This window comes from Loxodonta africana, chromosome 1, assembly GCF_030014295.1.
Source record: "Loxodonta africana isolate mLoxAfr1 chromosome 1, mLoxAfr1.hap2, whole genome shotgun sequence".
NCBI classification, from domain to species: Eukaryota; Metazoa; Chordata; class Mammalia; order Proboscidea; family Elephantidae; genus Loxodonta; species Loxodonta africana.
Genome location: NC_087342.1, coordinates 170,341,629 through 170,363,482, shown reverse-complemented (window position 1 = coordinate 170,363,482; position 21,854 = coordinate 170,341,629). Strand labels below are relative to the sequence as shown.

Sequence of the window (21,854 nt, the reverse complement as noted above, 5' to 3'; positions counted from 1 at the left end):
ACCTGCAAGTGCCTTAAAACAGTCATAGCTTATTGCCCCAGCTAAGCTACAAATGCCTTGAGAGCAGAAGCTTAATATCTTTGTTCTTAAGCCTTATCGGTCCCTTATACATAGTAGGTTTTCTACTATGTGATGAACAGAAAACTAGCATACATGAACATAAGCATTTCTAAAAGAATGGCATGAACTGCCCATCATGCTCCTTTCCTCTCGTCTTATAAACACCCCAAACAAATCACAATACATTGCTACTTACTGTTGTATCTGCTAACGACATTGCAGAAAAAGAAATGTTTGGGTCATACCGGCTGAGTTTGAAAAGACCCACGACGTCTGTGTTACTGCTTCCAACATTTGGCAGGTTTGGTTTAAGGACATTTTCAATATGATTAGCCTTTTCCGTATCATCATTGTTCTTAAGATTTGAAAATTCAGAAAGTTTAGCTTCTGGCAAGTGTAGGTTGCTTCCTGAATCCAGGTCTTTTTTGGGTTCCTCCTTTTGGAGATATTTTTCCATGTAGCTTGGACTTTTTAAACCTGAATGAGATGTAGTTGACGAGTCGAAATTGAAGACCTTCATGGAGCTGTTGTGTAGAAGATCTGGCTGTTTTTTGTCTGAACCACAGGGTGGGGCGCCCTCAGTCACAGGCTGTAACACTGAAGAGCGAGAAAGAGAACTGCTCTGAGAAGTGCCGAAAGACGTGGTCATGGTATTGACTGATGTCACAGAGGGAGAAAAGATTTTGTCTTGTGGTAAAGTAGAAGATAACATGCTTGAGAAGAGTGCACTCTTTTCTAGCCTAGATCTCTTGACCCCACCGTTAGTGGTGTCCCTGTTTTCTTTGTCATTTATCTCTGGAGCCACCACAGGTTCATTTTTCCCGTTAGTGTTAGTGTTCAAGGACTTAAAGAGGACACTGTGTTCGGTGGATGCACGTTTAGGCCTCAGTTTGGATTTTGCTTCGAGGTTCTGTATCAGATGTAAAGCTGGTGACATCTCTGGCTGACTTTCCTTTTTCTTCCCCAAACCAACGGTGAACACGTTGGGATCAAACACCTTTTCTAAGCTGTCTTCATGAATAGGTGGCATGGCAAAGTGAGGGGCAGGAGAGTTTGGCACCCTGGCCTTCTTTTTCTTTTGGGGCACACAAATTGAACTGTCCATCTTTTTTATAATTTCAGTGAATTTTTCCATATCAGAAGAAGAATCAAACACACTATCATCACTACAAGCAGAAACGTTCAAAAGACTGGCAGGGCTATCCTGGCCATTCACTACATTTTGATCTGGCCTTTGCAGAGTTTCTAAATTACTTCTGCTGCAAGGAGAGTTGGTGGGGCTGGATTCAGCTGTGAGGGCTGTTTTGCTGTCCTGACTTGGGGCCTGGGTGGGCAGAGTTTTCTCTGACTCTAGCGGCATGGCTTGTGGGCCAGATTTTGCCACATGTTCCCCTTTGCAATGACTGTGTTTGGGTGATGTGCTCTTATTGTTCAGCACTTCCTCTTTCTGGGGAGCACAACTTGCAACAGAAACTACTTCAAGTTCATTATTGTGAAAACTTGGCAACTGCACTTCTTTAACTTCAGAGTGATCTGAGATGATCTGGGAGCTTATATCCTGTGTGTTCTCCACAGGGAGCATGAAGGATCTGACCTGGATAAAGACCTTGGATGGACACTCATTTTCCACAGCTTCTGTGGACAAAGGAGGATTTACTTCTTCTCCTCCTCCTTCCACAAGTTTGGAGAGGGGCATGTTCTCATTACTCTGATGAGACACAGGCAAAACACATCCATTGGGATCTTCTGACACTTTTATATCAGTACATGGGAAATTGCCTATAGGAACTTGAGCACAAGTGTCTTCGGGAACATCCACAGGAGTAGGTGCAGATGGTGAAACAGAAGTCCCATTAGATGACTCAGCAGGGAGCTGTGAGTCAGAAAACATATCCTGTGGCTTTGGTATGGCTGTTGGAGGTAAATCTTTGGTATCAAGAATGATGGCAATGTCTTGAGCTGTATCAGTCATATTTTCAAGTACAAGTTCTTTGCTGTCAACAGCCTTCGAGTTGTCCTCTCCCAAGAGCTTGTGGTCCTTGCCAGGAACCAGAGCAACGGCCACCTGTCCTGAAGGGCACGCAGCATCGGTCTGCACATTTGCTTTTTCTCTTTGGTTAAGCTGAGAGACTAGAGTTTGATCCTGCGTAGGATCTCCTTCCGTTGCTCTCATACTGGGACTTCCAGTCACAATTTCCTCTTTAGCGACAGTCACTTTGGTTTCTACGGGGGTTTCCTTCACCAGCACACCATTCTGGTGACTGTTTGGCATTACTTTCTTTTCAGGTTGCTCCATTTCCTTGGCTTTTTTGGCTAAATTCAGCCTTGCCCGCCCAACAAATGTTTTATTGGAGGGAGGAATATTCCTGGCGCCTCGAGCGTCAGCGTGTCTTGGGCTACTGTTTGCCCGTTTGTTTTCAAATAAGGAGATTTTGGTAGCAGTGTTTCCTTTGTGAATTGGCTGGCTAAACAGATTATGCTCATTTCCCAAACTGTCAAGATTTTTAGGGTTTTTAAGATTTAGTTCCACATGCTTGGGCTTGGCAGGGCTGCAAAAACAAAGCAATGAAATACAGTTACTGGCCTAGCTTTAAAAAGGGAACACACAAACCAGTTTATTTCCTAAATGTGAAAAGTCAACATCTTTCTGCATGATATTTGTTTTTTAGGAAACTTAAAAAAAAATCCTAAACACACTAGTGACTATTTCTAATGCATGTTTTGCTTGTCCACAAGGAATGAAAAGATTATATAGCGAAGAAACAGTGATGGGGATTTCAATTCACTCAACAAACTTATTGACTATCTAACGTGTATGCACAGTGCTTAGCACACAGTTGGAAGACGTTACAGTGCCTGAAGAACATTAGAACGAGTTAAAATACTTGATGTACTTCTAAACTTCAAAAACATAATTTAAATAATATGATTCTCCCAAACACCAATTATGAAAATTTTTACCATAACTTTTAAAATATGATCTGAAAAGGCTAGATTATGAAAAATATTTTTCTATTATTGACCTCTTTGGGTTTTTAAATTTTCTCTCCCCCATAAGTTTTTTCTTATTATTTTAATGTATCCACTATAGAAATTCAGAAGATATAAAAAAGAAAAACTCATAATCCGAGCCCATGTGCAAGAATATCCCTGAACATTTTAGTCCAATTCAAGTCTTTTTGTATGGAATTATATATTTTTAATAGAATTGAGATTATTCTATTCATAGAGCTTGATGTCTTTATTTTAAAAAATTACTTAGATTATGTTTAACATTTTTCAGGTTACTAAAGATACTTGTTTGAAAAGTTTTCTTAATGTCTATCTTAATGCAGAAAAGTCCATTGTATGATGTTTTGTAACTGGTCAATTACTTACTTTTGGTTTTGTCATGAAAAAAAGCATCCCCTTTTTCTACTATATTTCCAGGGTATAACTATCTCCAAGTAGAAATAATACGTCTTTAAAAGTATACAGTGTTTTCAATCTGAGAAACACACTGTTCTCTGTTTGGCATTAGCTGGCTCTAGTGCTGGCTCTCACACTAATTGTCTGTGTGAACTTGGTCAAGTTACTTTACCTCTCTAGACTCCACTTTCTCTGTCTGTAAAAACCAGATGGCTTAGAACAGAGATTTATTTTTTTCCAAATTATGCTTGCAGGAACTCTTGAGATTCTGTTCAAGGGCTAGGGTTAAGGGTGGTAGGGACTGAGGGTTGGGGGTACCCCTCTTCCATGTAGAATCACTTCCACGTATCTGTTTCACACATCACTTCTGTATAAGCTTTCCTAGAAGAAAGACTTCCAAGATAAAAAAAAAAACTAAACCACTGGTCTCGTGGTTTAGAAAATAGGACGGTTGTAAGGAGAGATGATAACCACAAACATTCTCTGACTGCCATTCACTGATTGGGAAATGCTTTATACAGTTTGCCTAATGTACAACTTTGTACATCTCTCTTTTAAGATGAGGATACCAATGGCTAGGGAAGGTAAATAGCACAGCTAGTAAGTGGTCGGCCCATTATTTGACACTAGGTGTTCTTGTTACAGATGCCTTGTTCCCAGCTATTCTGCTTCTTCAGATAAGGTCAGACTTGTGGTGGTGGTGGTGGTTGTTAGCTGCTGTTGAATCAGCCCATAACTTATGGCAACCCCATGCCTGAAACATTGTCCATTCCCATGCCAACACCATGACTGGCTTGGGATTAGACTTTTGTGATCCATAGGGTTTTCACTGGCTGATTTTTGGAAGTAGATTGTCAAGACTTTCTTCCTAGTCCTTATTAGTCTGAAAGCTCTGCTGAAACCTGTTCGGCATCATAGCAACATGTAAGCCACCACTGACAAATGGGTGATGTTTCTACATAAGATGCATTGGCCAGAAATTGAACTCGAGTCTCCTGCATGGAAGGTGAGAATTCTACCACTGAACTACCAATACCCTCACAAGGCCAGATTAGACTCCGTGAATGACCTCCTCTGGTTCTTTCCAGCTTTATCATTCAAGAAGTCAATGAATTCTCATAAGAGCCACAAGATAAAGACATCAGGCTTTAGAGGTTGCCTCAATAGGGAGAAAACAAAAGCAGAGAATCAGTGAAATCCCATGCTCCTTTCCACATGTACTCATGATCGTGAAAGTACACTGACCCTCAAGAAGGTTGGACCTGAGGAGCTTCATGCCTCTTGCAGGAACAGGGGGTATGATTCTGAGTAAAACACTTATCCTTCTGGATAAACTGAGGGATGCCATCAAGTCCTTCCCAGCTGCAGCAGTGAGAATATAGACTTTCGTTAAAAAAAAATTCTATTAAAATATTAAGCTTGACATTGTGCTGGAGGTCCTAGCCAGTGTAATTAGGCTAGATGAATAAAGAAAGGGAATCCAAATTGGTAAGAAGCATCTCTATTTGCAGATGACATGATCTTATACACAGAAAACCCTAAAGAATCCTCAAGAAAACTACTGGAACTAATAAAAGAGTTCAGCAGAGTATCAGGATACAAGATAAACATATAAAAATCAGTTGGATTCCTCTACACCAACAAAGAGAACGTCGAAGAGGAAATCACCAAATTAATACCATTTAAAATAGCCCCAAGAAGATAAAATACTTGGGAATAAATATAATCAGAGATGTAAAAGACTTATACAAAGAAAACTATAAGACACCACTACAAGAAACTAAAGGAGACCAACATAACTGGAAAAACATACCTTCCTCATGGATAGGAAGACTCAACATTGTAAAAATGTCTATTCTACTCAAAGTGATCTATAGATACAATGAAATCACGATCCAAATTCCAGTGATATTTTTTAATGAGATGGAGAAACAAATCGCCAACTTCATATGGAAGGGAAAGAGGCCCCTGAGAAGTAAAGCATTACTGAAAAAGAATAACAAAGTGGGAGGCCTCACACTACCTGATTTTGGAACATACTATACTGCCATAGTAGTCAAAACAGCCTAGTATGGGTACAACAACAGATACATAGGCCAATGGAACAGAATTGAGAATCCAGACATAAACCCGTCCACATATGAGTAGCTGATATCTGACAAAGTCTCAAAGTCTATTAAATGGGGAAAAGACAGTCTCTTTAACAAATGGTGCCAGCATAACTGGATATCCATCTGCAAATAAATGAAACAAGACCCTCACACTATGCACAAAAACTAACTCAAAAATGGATCAAAGACCTAAATATAAAATCTAAACAATAGAGATCATGGAAGAAAAAATGGGACAATGCTAGGAGCCCTAATACATGTCATAAACAGTATACAAAACACTACTAACAACGCATAAACACCAGAAGAGAAACTAGATAACTGGTAGCTCCTAAAAATCAAACACCTATGCTCATCCAAAGACTTCACCAAAAAAGTAAAAAGGTTACTTACAGATTGGGAAAATTTTTTTAGCTATGACAATTCTGATCAGCATCTGATCTCTAAAATCTACATGATACTATAAAAACTCAACAACAAAAAGACACATAACCCAATTAAAAAATGGGCAAAGGATATGAACAGGCATTTCACCGAAGAAAACATTCAGGCAGCTAACAGATACCTGAGGAAATGCTCTCGATCATTAGCCATTAGAGAAATTAAGTCAAAACTACAATGAGATACCATCTCACTCCAACAAGGCTGGCATTAACCCAAAAACACAAAATAATAAATGTTGGAGAGGTTGTGGAGAGACTGGAACACTGCTGGTGGAAATGTAAAATGGTACAACCACTTTGGAAATCGATTTGGCGCTTTCTTAAAAAGCTAGAAATAGAACTGGCATACGATCCAGCAATCCCACTTCTCAGAATATATCCTAGAGAAATAAGAGCCTTCACATGAACAGATATATGCACATTCACGTTCATTGCAGCAAAGTTTACAATAGGAAAAACATGGAAGCAATCAAGGTGCCCATCAATGGATGAATGAATAAATTATGGTATATTCACACAATGGAATACTACGCAACGGTAAAGAACAACAATGAATCTGTAAAACATTTCATAACATGGAGGAATCTGGAAGGCATTATGCTGAGTGAAATTAGTCACTTGCAAGAGGACGAATATTGTATGAGACCACTATTTAAGAACTCAAGAAATAGTTTAAAGACAGAAGAAAATATTCTTTGATGGTTACAGGGTAGGGAGGGAGGGAGAGGGGTATTCACTAATCAGATAGTAGATAAGAACTATTTTAGGTGAAGTGAAAGACAACACACAATACAGGAGAGGTCAGCACAACTGAACTAAACCAAAAGCAAAGAAGCTTCCTGAATACAACCAAACACTTAGAAGACCAGCGTAGCAGGGGCGGGGGTTTGGGGACCATGGTTTCAGGGGACATCTACGTCAATTGGCATAACAAAACGTATTATGAAAAGATTCTGAAGACTTCTGGCTAACACAGTGCCATAGAACAGAAGTACCATGCCAATCCTCCACAGCAAAGACCCGAAAAACTAAGTAAAACAGAGAAAAACGTCATTCCAGGAACATGAAGTGTCAAATGAAGAGATAAAGAACTCAACTATGCACCAAATGGCATAAGAAACTGACAGAAGACAGACAGCAAGGAGAGATAAGAGCAGAAGGCCCCATCGCTAATGCAGCACAGATCCACCATCTTGGACTCCTGTCAGGGATCTACAGATAGGGAGCATGGGAAAGCAGCTTTGCAGAACTCCCAGCAGGAGACAGAGCACCCAGTATCCAGCGATACACACTTTCCCACCATCCATTCTCTACCCCCTGCTCTATCGCTGAGCTTTCTGGCTGGCTGCAGTGGCTCAGCCAGCCAGGAAGTGCAGCGTCCGTGCCACTTAGATTTGCCCCACCCACGTTGGAGACCAGCGGACAGGGAATAGGGGAAAGCAGCTTCACAAAGTTCCCAGCAAGAGACAAAGCAACTGGTAATGAGTGATATATGCTTTCCTAACCACCCCTCCCCTGCCCTTCTTTCTCCCCCCTCTTCAGCCTCCTCTGCTTCCCACCAGCCACAGTTTCTTGGCCAGGAAGCAACCACTTTGGCCTCAAGCTGCTTGGATTCGCCCTGTCCACACTGGCTGGGCTTCTGAGCTGGAGTTAGTTCTTTCTGTCTCTTTTGGTTTCTCCTGTGCTTCCTACCACCTTCCACTCCTTTCTCTGGAGCACCTGGCTCTGTGTGCCATCTTTGATTCTTCTTGAAAGGCTGTGAAGCCACACTCGGCTGGGGAACCACTCCCCCAGCCTGGGACACCATGCTGCTGGGATCCCTGGGGCTATTTTTTTGCTTTGTTCTGTTTTGTTTGTTTTCTTTTCGCAGCTTGGGAGCCCCTTCTAGCCGGGCTGCACCGCACAGCTTAAGAACCACTATCCCAATCTGCGCAGCCGTGTAGGTGGGATCCCTGGAGGCGTTTCTTTTTTTCTTTCTTTTCTCTCTCTTTTTCCCTTTCTGTTTTTCTTCATTTCTCAGTTCTTGTCTCTCTATGTTCATCTTCTTTTCCTGTCTCCTGAATACCTGGTGCTGTGTGAAGTCTATACCCCTTCTTGCCAGGCTATGGCATACAGCCTGGGAGCTACCTCTGCAGTCTTAGCAACCTACTAGTGGGACTCTGGGACTCCTGGGGGCTTTTCTTCACTTTTCTTTTCAAAATTTTTATCCAGTTATTTTTTCTTTCTTTTTCCCTTTTTCTGTTTTTCCTTTTCGCCATTTCTTGGTTTCTTTTCTCTCCACTCCAATGGCAAGCTCCCTTGGCACTCTTTTTTTTCTTTCTTTCTTTCTTTGGTTATTTGTTTTCAGCTCCTGTTTCTCTCTCCTCTTTCCCATGCCCTCATTAACTCCACACATCACAACCATCCCCCTCTTTCATGCCTACCTGCACCGTGCGCTGAACATCACACCCCCGAGTAGCACAGGCATGGCCTATGGGAACCTGCCCAGCACTGATTCCTGGCCTGCGCTGTTGGCCATAGTACATGCCACAAACAACCCATCCCAGCTCCTCTCCTTCAGCTGGACCTGCCCTGCTACACCATAGCTTATTGACTGGACCTACCCATCAAACAAGGAGGTGAAAAATATTGTCACTACAGGTAAGCAAACAACAAAGAATGCACAGCCTGCTTGCTCAGACATAACCAAATTAAAAAAAAAAAAGCAGAGCAAAACAAATGAAAATAACCACTGAATGTCCCAAAGACAGCAGGAAATATCAAAACATATTAAAAAAAACAGGACAGAATGGTTCCAGTAAGCATCCAAAATGAAACACCAGATGACCTTCCAGTAGAAGAAAAGGCACTAGAACTACCTGACAGGGAATTCAAATCCCTACTGTTCAGAGAATCCAAGAGATGAAGCAAAAAGCAGACAAAAATGAGGAAAAAAGAGACAAATTTATGGAAAAGGTAGACAAATTCATGGAAAATACAGACAAAAAAAAAAATGGAACAATTCAGGAAAGTAATACAGGAACAAAATGACAAAATAAATTCACAACTAGAAATCATACAAAAACAAGAGTTAGAAATCCAAAAGATAAACAACAAGATTTCAGAAATGGACAGTGTCACAGAAGGGCTGAGGAGCAGGTTTGAAACAATGGAAGATAGAATCAGCGAAACTGAAGACAAATACTTGGCTACAACTCTGTTTGAGGAAAAATCAGAAAAAATAAGAAAGAAAAATGAAGAAAGCCTGAGAATTATGTGGGATACAAAGCAAAAATTTGCAAGCGATTGGAGCTCCAGAACAGGGAAAGAAAACAGAAAACACTGACAAGATCATCAAAGATTGTTGACAGAAAACTTCCTTATATCATGAATGATGAAAAGCTTACCATCCAAGAAGCTCAACGAACCCCATATAGGATAGATCTCAAAAAGAAAAACATCAAGGCATATCGTAACCACACTTGCTAAAACCAAAGACAGAGAAAAAATCCTGTGAAGAGCTCAAGAAAAACAAAAAGTCACTTACAGAGGAGAAATGATAAGACTAAGCTCTGATTATTTGGCAGAAACCATGTAGGCAAGAAGGCAATAGGAGGACATATATAAAACCTTCAAAGAAAAAAATTGCCAACCAAGAATAATATGTCCTACAAAACTTTTGTTCAAATATGATGGTGAAATTAGGACATTTCCAGATAAACAGAAATTAAGGGAATATGTAAAAACCAAATCAAACTTATAAGAATTATTAAAGGGGGCCCTTCAGTCTGAGAACAAACAACATCAGACCACAGCCTGAATCTGGAAGGCAAGATTGTAGCAGCCAGATACCAACCTAGGAAATGAACTCTCAGGGACTATCCAAAACCAAAACAATTGCAACAGGGAACCAGAGAGGTTAATCTGTAAATGACAACAACGTCAGAACAATAAAAAAGGGTATAAACAGTATAGGTATAGAACTGTCTACTGGAGAGGAAGGCATGGTGATACCAATTAATAATAGACTGGTTCAAACCCAGCAAGATAAGGGTAAATTTCAAGGTAACCACAAAGAAAGTTAACAAACCTACTCATCATAATAAAGAAGAAAAACATAAAGTCTCAATAAAAACAAAATCTACAGAAACAAAAGAAATGAAAAAGAAATCCTCAAGCAAAAGGAACTCAGCACAGGAGAGCAAGAGGAACAAAGAAAATGTTACCACCACAAAGAAAAGCACTAGAAAATGATAGCAATAAACTTACATCTATCAGTAATTACACAGAGAATGTAAATGGCCTAAATGTACCCACAAAGAGACACAGAGTGACAGAATGGGTAAAAAAAAAAAAAAAAACAGGATCCATCAATATGCTGTCTACAAGAGACATATCTTAGAAACAAAGATGCAAATTTATTAAAAATCAAAGGATGGAAAAAAATATATCAAGCAAATAACTACCAGGAGTGGCAATACGAATCTCAGATAAGATAAACTTAATAATAAAAGAAAAAAATCCACCATAAAAGACAAAGAAGGCCACTATATAATGATTAAAGGGACGACCCATCATGAAGACTGAACCATAATAAACATCTAGGCATCCAATAACAGGGCTCCAAAATACATAAAACAAACTGTAACAGCACTGAAAACAGAAATTGACAGTTCCACAATAATAGTAGGAGACTTCAACACACCATTCTCAGGAAAGGACAGAACATCTAGAAAGAAACTCAACAAAGATGCGGACGAGCTAAAGAGCACAATCAGCCAACTTGACCTCATAGACTTATATTGAACATTCCACCCCACAACTGCAAACTACATGTTCTTTTCTAATGGACATGGGATGTTCTCCAGAATAGACCACATCTTAGGCCACAGAGCAACTGTAAACAAAATCCAAAATATTGAGATAATACAAAGTATCTTCTCTGACCACAATGCCATAAAAGCAGAAATCAACAACAGGGAGTGCAAGGGGGGGAAAAAATCACTTACATGGAAACTGAATAACACCCTGCTTAAAAATCACTGGGTAACAGAAGAAATCAAAGATGGAATCAAAAACTTCCTAGAATCAAATGAGAATGAAAACACATCATACCAAAACCTTTGGGACACAGCAAAGGCAGCCCTCAGAGGTGAATTTATAGCACTAGATGCACACATCAAAAAAGAAGAAAGGGGCAGAATCAAAACATTAGTTACACAACTTGAACAAATAGAAAGAGAACAGTAAAAGAAGCCCACAGCCACCAGAAGAAAGGAAATAATAAAGATCAGATCAGAAATAAATGAAATAAAGAATTGAAAAACAACAGAAAGGATCAACAAAACCCAAAGTTGGTTCTTTGAAAGGATCAACAAAATCGACAAAACACTGGCCAAACTGACAAAAGAAAAACAAGTAAGAATGCAAATAACCCAAATAAGAAATGAAATGGGGGACATTACAACACACCCAACTGAAATAAAAAGGATCATAACAGAGTATTATGAAAAACTATACTCCAACAAATTTGAAAATCTCAAGGAAATGGACAAGTTTCTAGAGACAAACTACCTACCCAAACTAACACAAAATGACACTGAAAATCTGAACAGACCCATAACAAGAGAAGAGATTGAAAGTAATAAAAAAATTTTTTTAAACTCCCAACAAAAAAAATCCCTGGCCCAGATGGCTTCACTGGAGAATTCTACCAAACATTCAGAGAACAGCCTACATCAGTACAACTCAAAATATTTCTGAACATAGAAAAGGAAGCGATACTTCCGAACACATTCTATGAAGCCAGCATAACCCTGATACCAAAACCAGCCAAAGACACCAGAAAAAAAGAAAATTACAGACCAACATCTCTCATGAATATAGATGCAAAAATCCTCAACAAACTTCTAGTCAACAGAATTCAGCATCATATCAAAAAAATAACCACAACTAGGTAGGATTCATACCAGGTATGCAAGGATGGTTCAACATTAGAAAATTTATCAACATAATCCACCACATAAATAAAAGGAAAGTATCACACGATCATCTCAATCGACACAGAAAAGGCATTCTACAAAGTCCAACACCCATTCCTGATAAAAACTCTTAATAAAATAGGTAAAGAAGGGAAATTTCTCAACATAATATAGGGCATCTATGCAAAACCAATGGCCAGATAATTCTCAACGGAGAGAGGCTGAAAACTCTCCCCTTGAGAACAGGAACAAGACAAGGATGCCCTTTATCACCACTACTATTTAACATTGTGTTGGAAGTCTTAGCTAGAGTAATAAGGCAAGAAACAGAAATACAGGGCATCCAAACTGATAATGAAGGAGTTAAACTCTCCCTATTTGCAGATGATATGATACTATACTTAAAAATCCCAAAAGACAACCAGAAACTACTGGAACTAAGAGAAAGATTCAGCAGAGTAGGAGGATAGAAGATCAGCATACAAAAATCAGTTGGATTCCTGTACACAATAAAGAGTACAATGAAAAGGAAATCAGGAAAACAATACCATTTATAATAGCCCCTAAAAAATAAAATACTTGGGAATAAATCTAACCAGTAATGTAAAAGACCTATACAAAGAAAACTACAAAACACCACTGCAAGAAACCAAAGTAGATCTATATAAATGGAAAAACATACCATGCTCATGGATAGGGAGACTCAACATTGTGAAAATGACAATTCTACCCAAAGCAATTTACAAATACAGTGCAATCCTGATCCAAATACCAACAACATTCTTTATAGAGATGGAAAAACTTATCATTAACTTTATATGGAAAGGGAAGAGGCCCCGGATAAGTAAAGCATTACTGAAGAAGAAGAATAAAGTAGGAGGACTCACGTTACCTGACCTCAGAACCTACTATACAGCTTCAGTAGTCAAAACAGCCTGGTACTGGTGCAACAACAAATACACTGACCAATGGAACAGAATTGAGAACCCAGATGTAAATCCATCCACCTATGGTCACCTGATCTTCAACAAGGGCCCAAAGTCCATTAAATGGAGAAAAGACAGTCTTTTTAACAAATGGTGCTGGCAAAACTGGATGTCCATCTGCAAAAAAATGAAACAGGACCCATACCTCACATTATATACAAAAACTAACTCAAAATGGATCAAAGACCTAAATATAAAGCCCAAAACTATGAAGTTCTAGAGGTCCTAATACATGGCATTAACAGGGTATAAACTACAACCAACAACACACAAGCTCCAGAGAATAAGCTAGATAACTGGGATCTTCTAAAAACTAAACACTTATGCTCATCAAAAGACTTCACCAAAAGTGTAAAAAGAGAACCTACAGACTGGGAAAAAATTGTTGGCTATTACAAATCAGACAAAGGTCTAATCTTTAAAATCTATAAGAAAATCTAACACCTCTGTAATGAAAAGACAAATAATCCAATTAAAAAATGGGCAAAGGATATGAACAGACACTTCACCAAAGGAGACATTCAAGAGGAAACGCTCATGATCTCTAGCCATCAGAGAAATGCAAATGAAAACCACAATGAGAAAGCATCTCACCCCAGCATTACTGGCACAAATCAATAAAACAGAAAATAACAAATGTTGGAGAGGCTGCGGGGAGATTGGAACTCTTATGCACTGCTAGTGGGAATGCAAAATGATACAACCATTTTGGAAAAGGATATGGTGCTTCCTTAGAAAGCTAGAAATAGAAATACCATATGATCCAGCAATCCCACTCCTAGGAATATATCCTAGAGAAATCACAGTCGTCACACAAAATACATATAGGTACACCCATGTTCACTGCAGCATTGTTCACAATAGCAAAAGATGGAAACAACCTAGATGTCCATCAACAGATGAATGGATAAACAAACTGTGTTACATACACACAATGGAGTATTATGCAATGATAAAGAACAATGATGAATCTGTGAAGCACCACATGACATAGATGTATCTGGGGGACATTATGCTGAGTGAAATAAGTCAATCACAAAAGGACAAATATTTTATGAGACCACTACTGTAAAAACTCATGAAAAGGTTTACATACAAAAAGAAACAATCTTTGATGGTTACGAGGGTGGGGAGGGATGGGCATGGAAAAACATTTAATAGACAATAGATAAGCAGTAACTCTGGTGAAGGGTAAGACAGTACACAATACTGGGGAAGCCAGCATAGCCTGTACAAGGCAGGACCACGGTAGCCTCATAGACACACCTGAACTCCTCGAGAGACTGAATTGTTGGGCTGAGGGCTGTGGGGGCCATGGTCTCAGGGAACATCTAGCTCAATTGGCATAACAAAGTTTATAAAGAAAATGTTCTATATTCTACTTTGGTGAGTAGCGTCTGGGGTCTTAAAAGCCTGTGAGCAGCCATCTAGGATACTCCACTGGTCTCACCCCTTCGGGAGCAAGAAAGAACGAAGAAAACTAAAGACACAAGGGAAAGATTAGTCCAAAGGACTAATGGAGCACATCTACCACAGCCTCTACCAGACTTGAGTCCAGAATAACGAGATGGTACCCAGCTACCACCACTGACTGCTCTGACAGGGATCACAATAGAGAGTCCCGGACAGAGCTGGAGAAAAATGTAGAACAAAATTCTAACTCAAAAAGAAAGATCAGACTTGCTGGCCTGACAAAGACTGGAGAAACCCTGAGAGTATGGACCCCGGACACACTTCCAGCTCAGTAATGAGGCCACTCCTGAGGTTCACCCTTCAGTCAAAGATTGAACAGGCCCATGGAACAAAACAAGACTAAAAGGGCATACCAGCCCTGGGGCAGGGACTGGAATGCAGGAGGGAACAGGTAAGCTGGTAATAGGGAACCCAGGGTTGAGAAGGGAGAGTGTTGATATGTCGTGGGGTTGTTAACCAGTGTAATACAACAATGTGTATACTGACTGTTCGATGAGAAACTAGTTTGTTCTGTAAACCTTCATCTAAAGTTCAATTAAAAAAAGAAAACATTCTGTATCCCACTTTGGTGAGTGGAGCCTAGGGTCTTAAACCCTAGCACATGGCCATCTAAGATGCATCAATTGTTCTCAACCCACCCAGAGCAAAGGAAAATGAACACAAAAGACACAAGGTAATTATGAGCCCAAGAGACAGAAAAGGCCACATAAAACAGAGACTCCATCAGCCTGAGACCAGAAGAACTAGACAGTGCCTAGCTACCACCAATCATTGCCCTGACCGGGAACACAACAGAGAATCCCTGATGGAGCAGGGGAACAGTGGGATGCAGATCTCACATGCTTGCAGAAAGACCAGACTTAATGGTCTGCCTGAGATTGGGGGGGGGGACCCCAGAGGTCATGGTCCCCGGACCTTCTATTAACCCAAGACTGGAACCATTCCCAAAGCTAGCTCTTCTGACAGGGATTGGACTGGACTATAAGACAGAAAATGATACTGGGGAGGAGTGAGGTTCTTGGCTCAAGTAGACACATGAGTTCATGTGGGCAGCTCCTGTATGGAGGTGAGATGAGAAGGCAGAGGGGGATGAGAGCTGGCTGAATGGACACAGGGAATACAGGGTGGAAAGAAGGAGTGTGCTGTCTCATTAGGGGGAGAGCAACTAGGAGTACATAGGAAGGTGTATTTAAGTTTTTGTATGAGAGACTGACATGATTTGTAAACTTTCACTTAAAGCATAATAAAAATAAAATGTATATTGTTTGACTGAATGCTTCAAAGGCCAGTGTAGCAGGGGCAGGGGTCTGGGGGCCATGGTTTCAGGGGACATCTAAGTCAACTGGCATAATAAAATCTATTAAGAAAATATTCTGCATCCTACTTTGAAGAGTGGTGTCTGGGGTCTTAAACGCTAGCAAGCAGCCATCTAAGATGCATCAATTGGTCTCAACCCACCTGGATCAAAGGAGAATGAAGAACACCAAGGATACAAGGCGATTACGAGCCCAAGAGACAGAAAGGGCCACATGAACCAGAGACTACATCATCCTGAGACCAGAAGAACTAGATGGTGCCTGGCTACAACCGATGACTCCCCTGACAGGGAACACCACAGAGAACCCCTAAGGGAGCAGGAGAGCAGTGGGATGCAGACCCCAAATGCTCATAGGACCTGACTTAATGGTCTGACTGAGACTAGAAGGACCCCGGTGGTCATGGCCCCCAGACCTTCTGTTGGCCCAGGACAGGAACCATTCCCGAAGCCAACTCTTCAGACATGGATTGGACTGGACAATGGGTTGGAGAGGGATGCTGGTGAGGAGTGAGCTTCTTGGATCAGGTGGACACTTAAGACTATGTTGGCATCTCTTGCCTGGAGGGGAGATGGGAGGGTGGAGGGGGTTAGAAGCTGGCGAAAAGGACAGGAAAAGAGAGAGTGGGCTGTCTCATTAGGGGGAGAGTAACTGGGAGTATGTAGCAAGGTGTATATGGGTTTTTGTGTGAGAGACTGACTTGATTTGTAAACTTTCACTTAAAGTGCAATAAAAATTATTTTAAAAAAGTATATTGTGTTGATATGTACCCATAAATATCTTCCAGGCATTGCTTCCACCAATATCTCCATAAAATATCTAGGTCCCTCATTGTGGGCCCATATCTTAAATTTACAAAGCAAAATCAGCTTATAATCCATTTCCTTAAAGATTACATTTTTAAAACCAGTGAGATGATTAGACATGGGGAGTTTATAAATGCTACCAGTTAAGGAGAGATGTTCACATACAAGGGAATATAACTTTTCAAAATGAAAAAAATTCTAACTAATCTGCTCAAGAAGCAGTATTCAAATCAAACATCAAAGTGCATCTGGTGATGTAAATGGAAAAGGCTACAAGTTAGCAAACAAGCTACCTTAAGGACAGGAAACACACATCTGCACATTAAAGATCAAAATAACATTTTACAGCCAAACTTTCTGTGCGGTTAAGTTCTGCTACCAAGAGTCACTACAATTAACCTAGTTTAGACTGATTAAAAGGAAGGCCCCTTATAATTCATGTTGTAATGCTTTCATTATAATATAAATAATATAATAAGGAGTCTAAAAAGCCATGGTTATAATGTGAAAGGAAAAATTTCCTTATTCTAAATATACTACTTTAAGAATTTCAACATTCACCACTGGGTAGAAGAATAATTATTTAACTAGGAACATGATGCTTCAAATTTATGAGTTTTCACGGAATATAACATAGTTTTTCTAACTCCCTGTCTTAAAGTATTTTAAAAAATAATCTGATTAACGCCTTTACTTGAAATTCAGTCATAGTAAGAATTAAAAGGACTGAAAAAACCCCATCAGTCCAATGGAAATGGATCAAAGGACTAGAAAAAAATGATTAATTTTCCATTTCACAGTAGCTTGAGAATTCACAATGTGCAAGGCACTGTGCAAAATAAAATGGAACAAACTGAATGTCTGGTAAAGAAAATTTTTTAGGTACAAAATAATCAGTAGAGAGAAAAAGACATTTGGTTTAGTTCTATTACAAGGAAGTGCACATGAAGAAAAGTTTTGGTAAGACCCTTTTTATGTTGTTTCTTTACTCCTTAACAGTGTAACATTTCTGGTTTTTCCACTGATGTGTTCTGACTGGAAGACAGGAGAAGCGTGCTTAATCAAATACACAGCAGTGTTTCTCTAAGGCTCCTTACACTTAGGAGGTTTGAACGTGCAGTCACACTGATCTTGTACAAATAATGAGCTTCATTCACTCAGGTTATTTCTCCAACATGCCGCAGCCGTTACAGAATAAACAGTTGACTATATCAAAGGTCTTCAGGTTGGCAGCTGGTGAGATAGTTCAAGTTATTCATTAAGTACATTTTCCCCTCTACTGTTTACCAAACAGACTCCCTACTCTAAAGCTTACTTATCTAAAGATTCAAATAGAATGAAACCATTCAGTCCAAGAAAAATGATGTGAAAGTACCAACTCTTGTAATAAATGTGAATACAGGAAAAGGTCAGCTATTCATTTTTCACACGTGCTAACTGGGGCATAGGGAGCAGGAGTGAGGAGCAAGGGAGGATTTTAGCAACTGAAGAGAGGCCCTCCCTAGCCAGTCCACCCACACAAATCACATTAATCATCAAGGCACAAGCCCCGCCTCCTCCAAACAACCCAGGTAATTTCTTCCTCCCTTCTACTTCCTCAGCCTTTACACTCATTTAGCAGTTTAATCAGATACGACCTTATATTGCTATTTGGTTTGTCTGTATCTTGTGTGCTAGACTGGGCCATAAGCTTTTAAAGGGCAGTGTACTGAATAGTGGTTCTTTAAGTTTCTTGTTTTTAATTTCCCATAGTACCTAACACATACCATGCACAGAAGGTACTCAATACACATTTGTAAAATCAAAAAACTTAACAGCAAGTAGGTAGTCACAGTGTGATGTTGGCCTTGATCCTACTAATGTGTCCTTTTATTTAGAACATATTCTTTCAGTGAGAACACTAGGAGCCCTGGTGGCACAGTGGTTAAGCACTCCCTGCTAACCGAAAGGTGGATGGTTCGAATCCACCAGCCTCCCTGGTGGCAGTCTGCTTCCATAGACATTACAGCCTTAGAAATCTTCTGGGGCAGTTCTACTCTGACCTACAGGGTGGCTATGAGTGGCAGCTGACTCCACGGCAACCGTGGTTTGGTTTGGAAGAACAACACTAATCTTTCTACATTTCAATAAGTGGAAGTTACTTTCAAACCAGGGGCAAAAATATCACCAGACTCCCTGACATTATAAAGGAGAAGAAGCAACCAAGATACTTGTATTAGGAAAAATAAATAAATAACGTTTAAGTCAATAAGGCACTAAGTTCCATAAAAACTTTTTAAACTCACATGTGTCAAAGCTACTGGGTCATACTGTACATACTAGTGTTTACGTTCTCAAATTCACTATATATTGGGTTTTTAAGAAGATCCTACCAGGAATACTGGCCCACATTTTGAATAAAGAATAGAATTAGCTCGTGTCACACCATGCAGTCTTATTTCAATTATTATGTAAACATTGAACTTCAGGGGATATCTCATTTTTACATTCATTTAACTTAAATCTTCAGTTGAAACAGGAATTAACAACCGACTAGGCTGCCAACGTGGCATCTTAAATCTTAACTGTGTAAAAGCCAGTCTTTCAATATATTTCAGTCAACAAAGAAGAATTTTCTAATTATGTGCACTGTCAGTTCTTCCACAAATGCACCGACCCCAGCCCCGCCCAATTCCACAGCTACTTACAGGGTCACTTTGGTAGTCACCGTCGACCTCCCCACACCGAAGTGATTCCTGGGCCTCAAGCCCTCGGAGTCAGAACCCCCTGCGGATCTGCCCAGCTCTCTACTTCGACTTCCTTCTCCTCGGCCGTCGAAGTGGTTGGGGTGCGGGCCCCTCTTTTGCTCAGGCTTGAACTCCTGCAGCAGCGAGCAGCTCTTGACAACGAGCTCTCGGGGGACGACCCGGGCCGCCTCCTCCCCGCTCTCCCCCGCTGCACCTCTAGCGGCCGGGTCCGCCTCGGGCGCGGGCGCCTTCTTGGTCGGGGACTCCCTGGCAGGAGTCCGTGAGCCGCTGGCGGGCGGGGTGGGCACCGCCTCGGGGACGCGGCTCCGACCCTTCCGTTTAGTGGGAGACGAGGCTGGAGATGGCTGTTTGTTGCGCTCCGACTCTGCCCGGGGCTGCCCTTTGGGACCTGAGCTGGCCTGGGCCTCCGGGCTCCCAGCCGAGGTAACGCCCCCGTCGGGGGCCGTCTGCGGAGATTTCACTTTCCTTTCCGCGGAGTTCTCAGTGACCGCGTCTGGCGCCACCTGGTCGTCGAACACCGCGTCGTCCCTTGCGGAGCTCTGGGGCAGCGCCGCGTCTGCGCCGGGGGAGTCGGTCGATCTCTGCGACTTCCTCCGCCTCCCCGACCTGCGACCGCTCGACCTCTTCTCCATGTCGTCTGAATCGCCGCAAACTTCTGCGCCAGCAGCAATCACAACCGGCTCGTCCCCCTGTGCGACCTCAGTCTTACTCAAGTAGATGTCCAAAGTTAACACTTTGGAGGGATGAGCGCGCCCTCCCGGCCGGGCTTTGTCGTTTACCTGTACCGAGCCGTTCCTATTCTCTGCGCCCTCGGTGGGAGGGTCACCTGGGGGAACCGATGCGTCCTCGGGAGGCGGGCCGCGCGCGTCCTGGGACCCCAAAGAGCCTTGTTCAGTACACACCCCAGAAACCCGCTTAAGGGCTTCACCTAGTCCTCCCGCAGGCCGCTCGCGGACGGGCGTCCCTGGCACACCCCGGGCTGTCTCCTGGTCGCAGCCAGCGCCGAGCGAAGAGTCCTCCCCCGGACCGCGGGCGGGCGTCTCTGCGTTCTCTTGCCTGGAGGAATTCTCTGGTGAGGAATGCGGCTGCTTGGCAGCGGTGGTGGCATCTGGGAAAGTCTCTCCCTCTCCCTCCAGAGGTTCTAACTGGGGTGAATCACTTTCATGGCACTGCTGCATGGCCGCTGCCACTGCATGGCTGCCTGAGCAAAGTGACAGCTCGGCGTCAGGGGGGGCTGCCTGGACACCGCTCTCAGAGTGCTCGCCCTTCGGCTCCTGGGGCTTCTGAGCCGAGCCCTCCTGGCACGTGTCCGTTTGGGTTGGTTGGATGCCCTGAGATTTACTTTTCTCATTCGCGCTCTTAGAGAGTTTAGATGTTACATTTTGCGGGGAGGCTGGTTTGGCGTTTGAGCTGATGGGACTCTCAAACCCGTTTCTGGTGTTCCTTCTCCTCCCTGCGGTGAACAGATCGCCAAGTTTCCCCAAAACTGGCTTTCTTTTGTTCTCTTCTGGTGGTTGTGCTCTGGACTGAAAAATCAAAGGGGATAGATAGAGAAAATAGAATGAGAATTGGTTCTTCCCTTTAGAAGTACACTACTGAACTACAAACCAAAATGATAATAGAAGTTTCTAATTGAAATGAGAAAGTAGTGTCTTCGTTATATCCATTACAACAAAATACGGTTTTACTTTTTGAAACTTTCTTAAACACCATATACTTTGGCACTACTTAGAGTAACATTTTCTTTTAAGTAGAATTCCTCTTTTCCCCCAAGGAAAAGCCACAAAGTCCAAATAATCACATATACAAAACAAACTGTTCCCAGTTCCCTCTAGCTTTAGCTTTTTACCTCCTTGCTCAATTAAGACGCAATTTCGAAACAGCCAGGCGTGAGTAGGGTAAACACACTCCAGTCTCCTAAGGTAGAACTCTTTTCTAAAACGCTTTCTTTTTGTAAAAGGGAAGGAGAATGGGGGAAAAACAGTCCTAGTGCCTTCTACTCGAGGACAGTAAGAAGCCACCTGGGTTCAACATAATTGCCAAATAAAAACATTAAGAAAACTCGGAGGAATCCGGCACCTGGACGCCGCCCTTAACCTACAAAAGGCTCGGAGCGCGCCAGACCTGCGCTCCTCCAATGGGAAACGCGCGCGAGCATTCAAACGCCAGCTTGGCCCCAACAAGCCCATTCAGTAGCTTAAGGGCCTGGAGGAAAGATTTTCCCCTTGGGAAGATCCCCAGGAGGAGTGCATGGGGTCGGGGGTGGGGGTGAGCACGCAGGAGTGAATGCTTTCGCACACCCACCCCTCAAGTCGAGGACGCTAGGGCAGATGGAAGAGCGTGGGGCTTTGCCCAAGCCGACCTCGGCCCTAGACCCTGTCCCTGGCCACCTCCCTAGGGCTCCGAGTGCGAGAGCCCCAAGGGTCGGCTTCACCAGTGGGGAGGGCCCGGGCCGCCAATGAACGATCTGCGCAGATTCGGGAAGGGGGAAAAAACCTGAACTTCTTGCATTGCCAGGAGTAAATCCGCCCGTGCCTGGTGCCC

General features: G+C 42.0%; 1 protein-coding gene across 1 annotated transcript in view; it reads right to left on the bottom strand.

Moving 5' to 3' along the window:
- CRYBG1 (crystallin beta-gamma domain containing 1) overlaps positions 1–19,957 on the bottom strand; it is a 69,800-nt gene extending 49,843 nt beyond the window's left edge. Inside the window, exons 1-2 of the mRNA XM_064289331.1 lie at positions 19,251–19,957; positions 257–2,609 (exon numbers count right to left, since the gene is read on the bottom strand). Coding sequence (XP_064145401.1) covers positions 257–2,609; positions 19,251–19,942 — 3,045 coding nt within the window. The 5' untranslated portion in view covers positions 19,943–19,957. The remainder of the gene's footprint in view (positions 1–256; positions 2,610–19,250) is intronic.
- Positions 19,958–21,854: the final 1,897 nt, after the last annotated feature.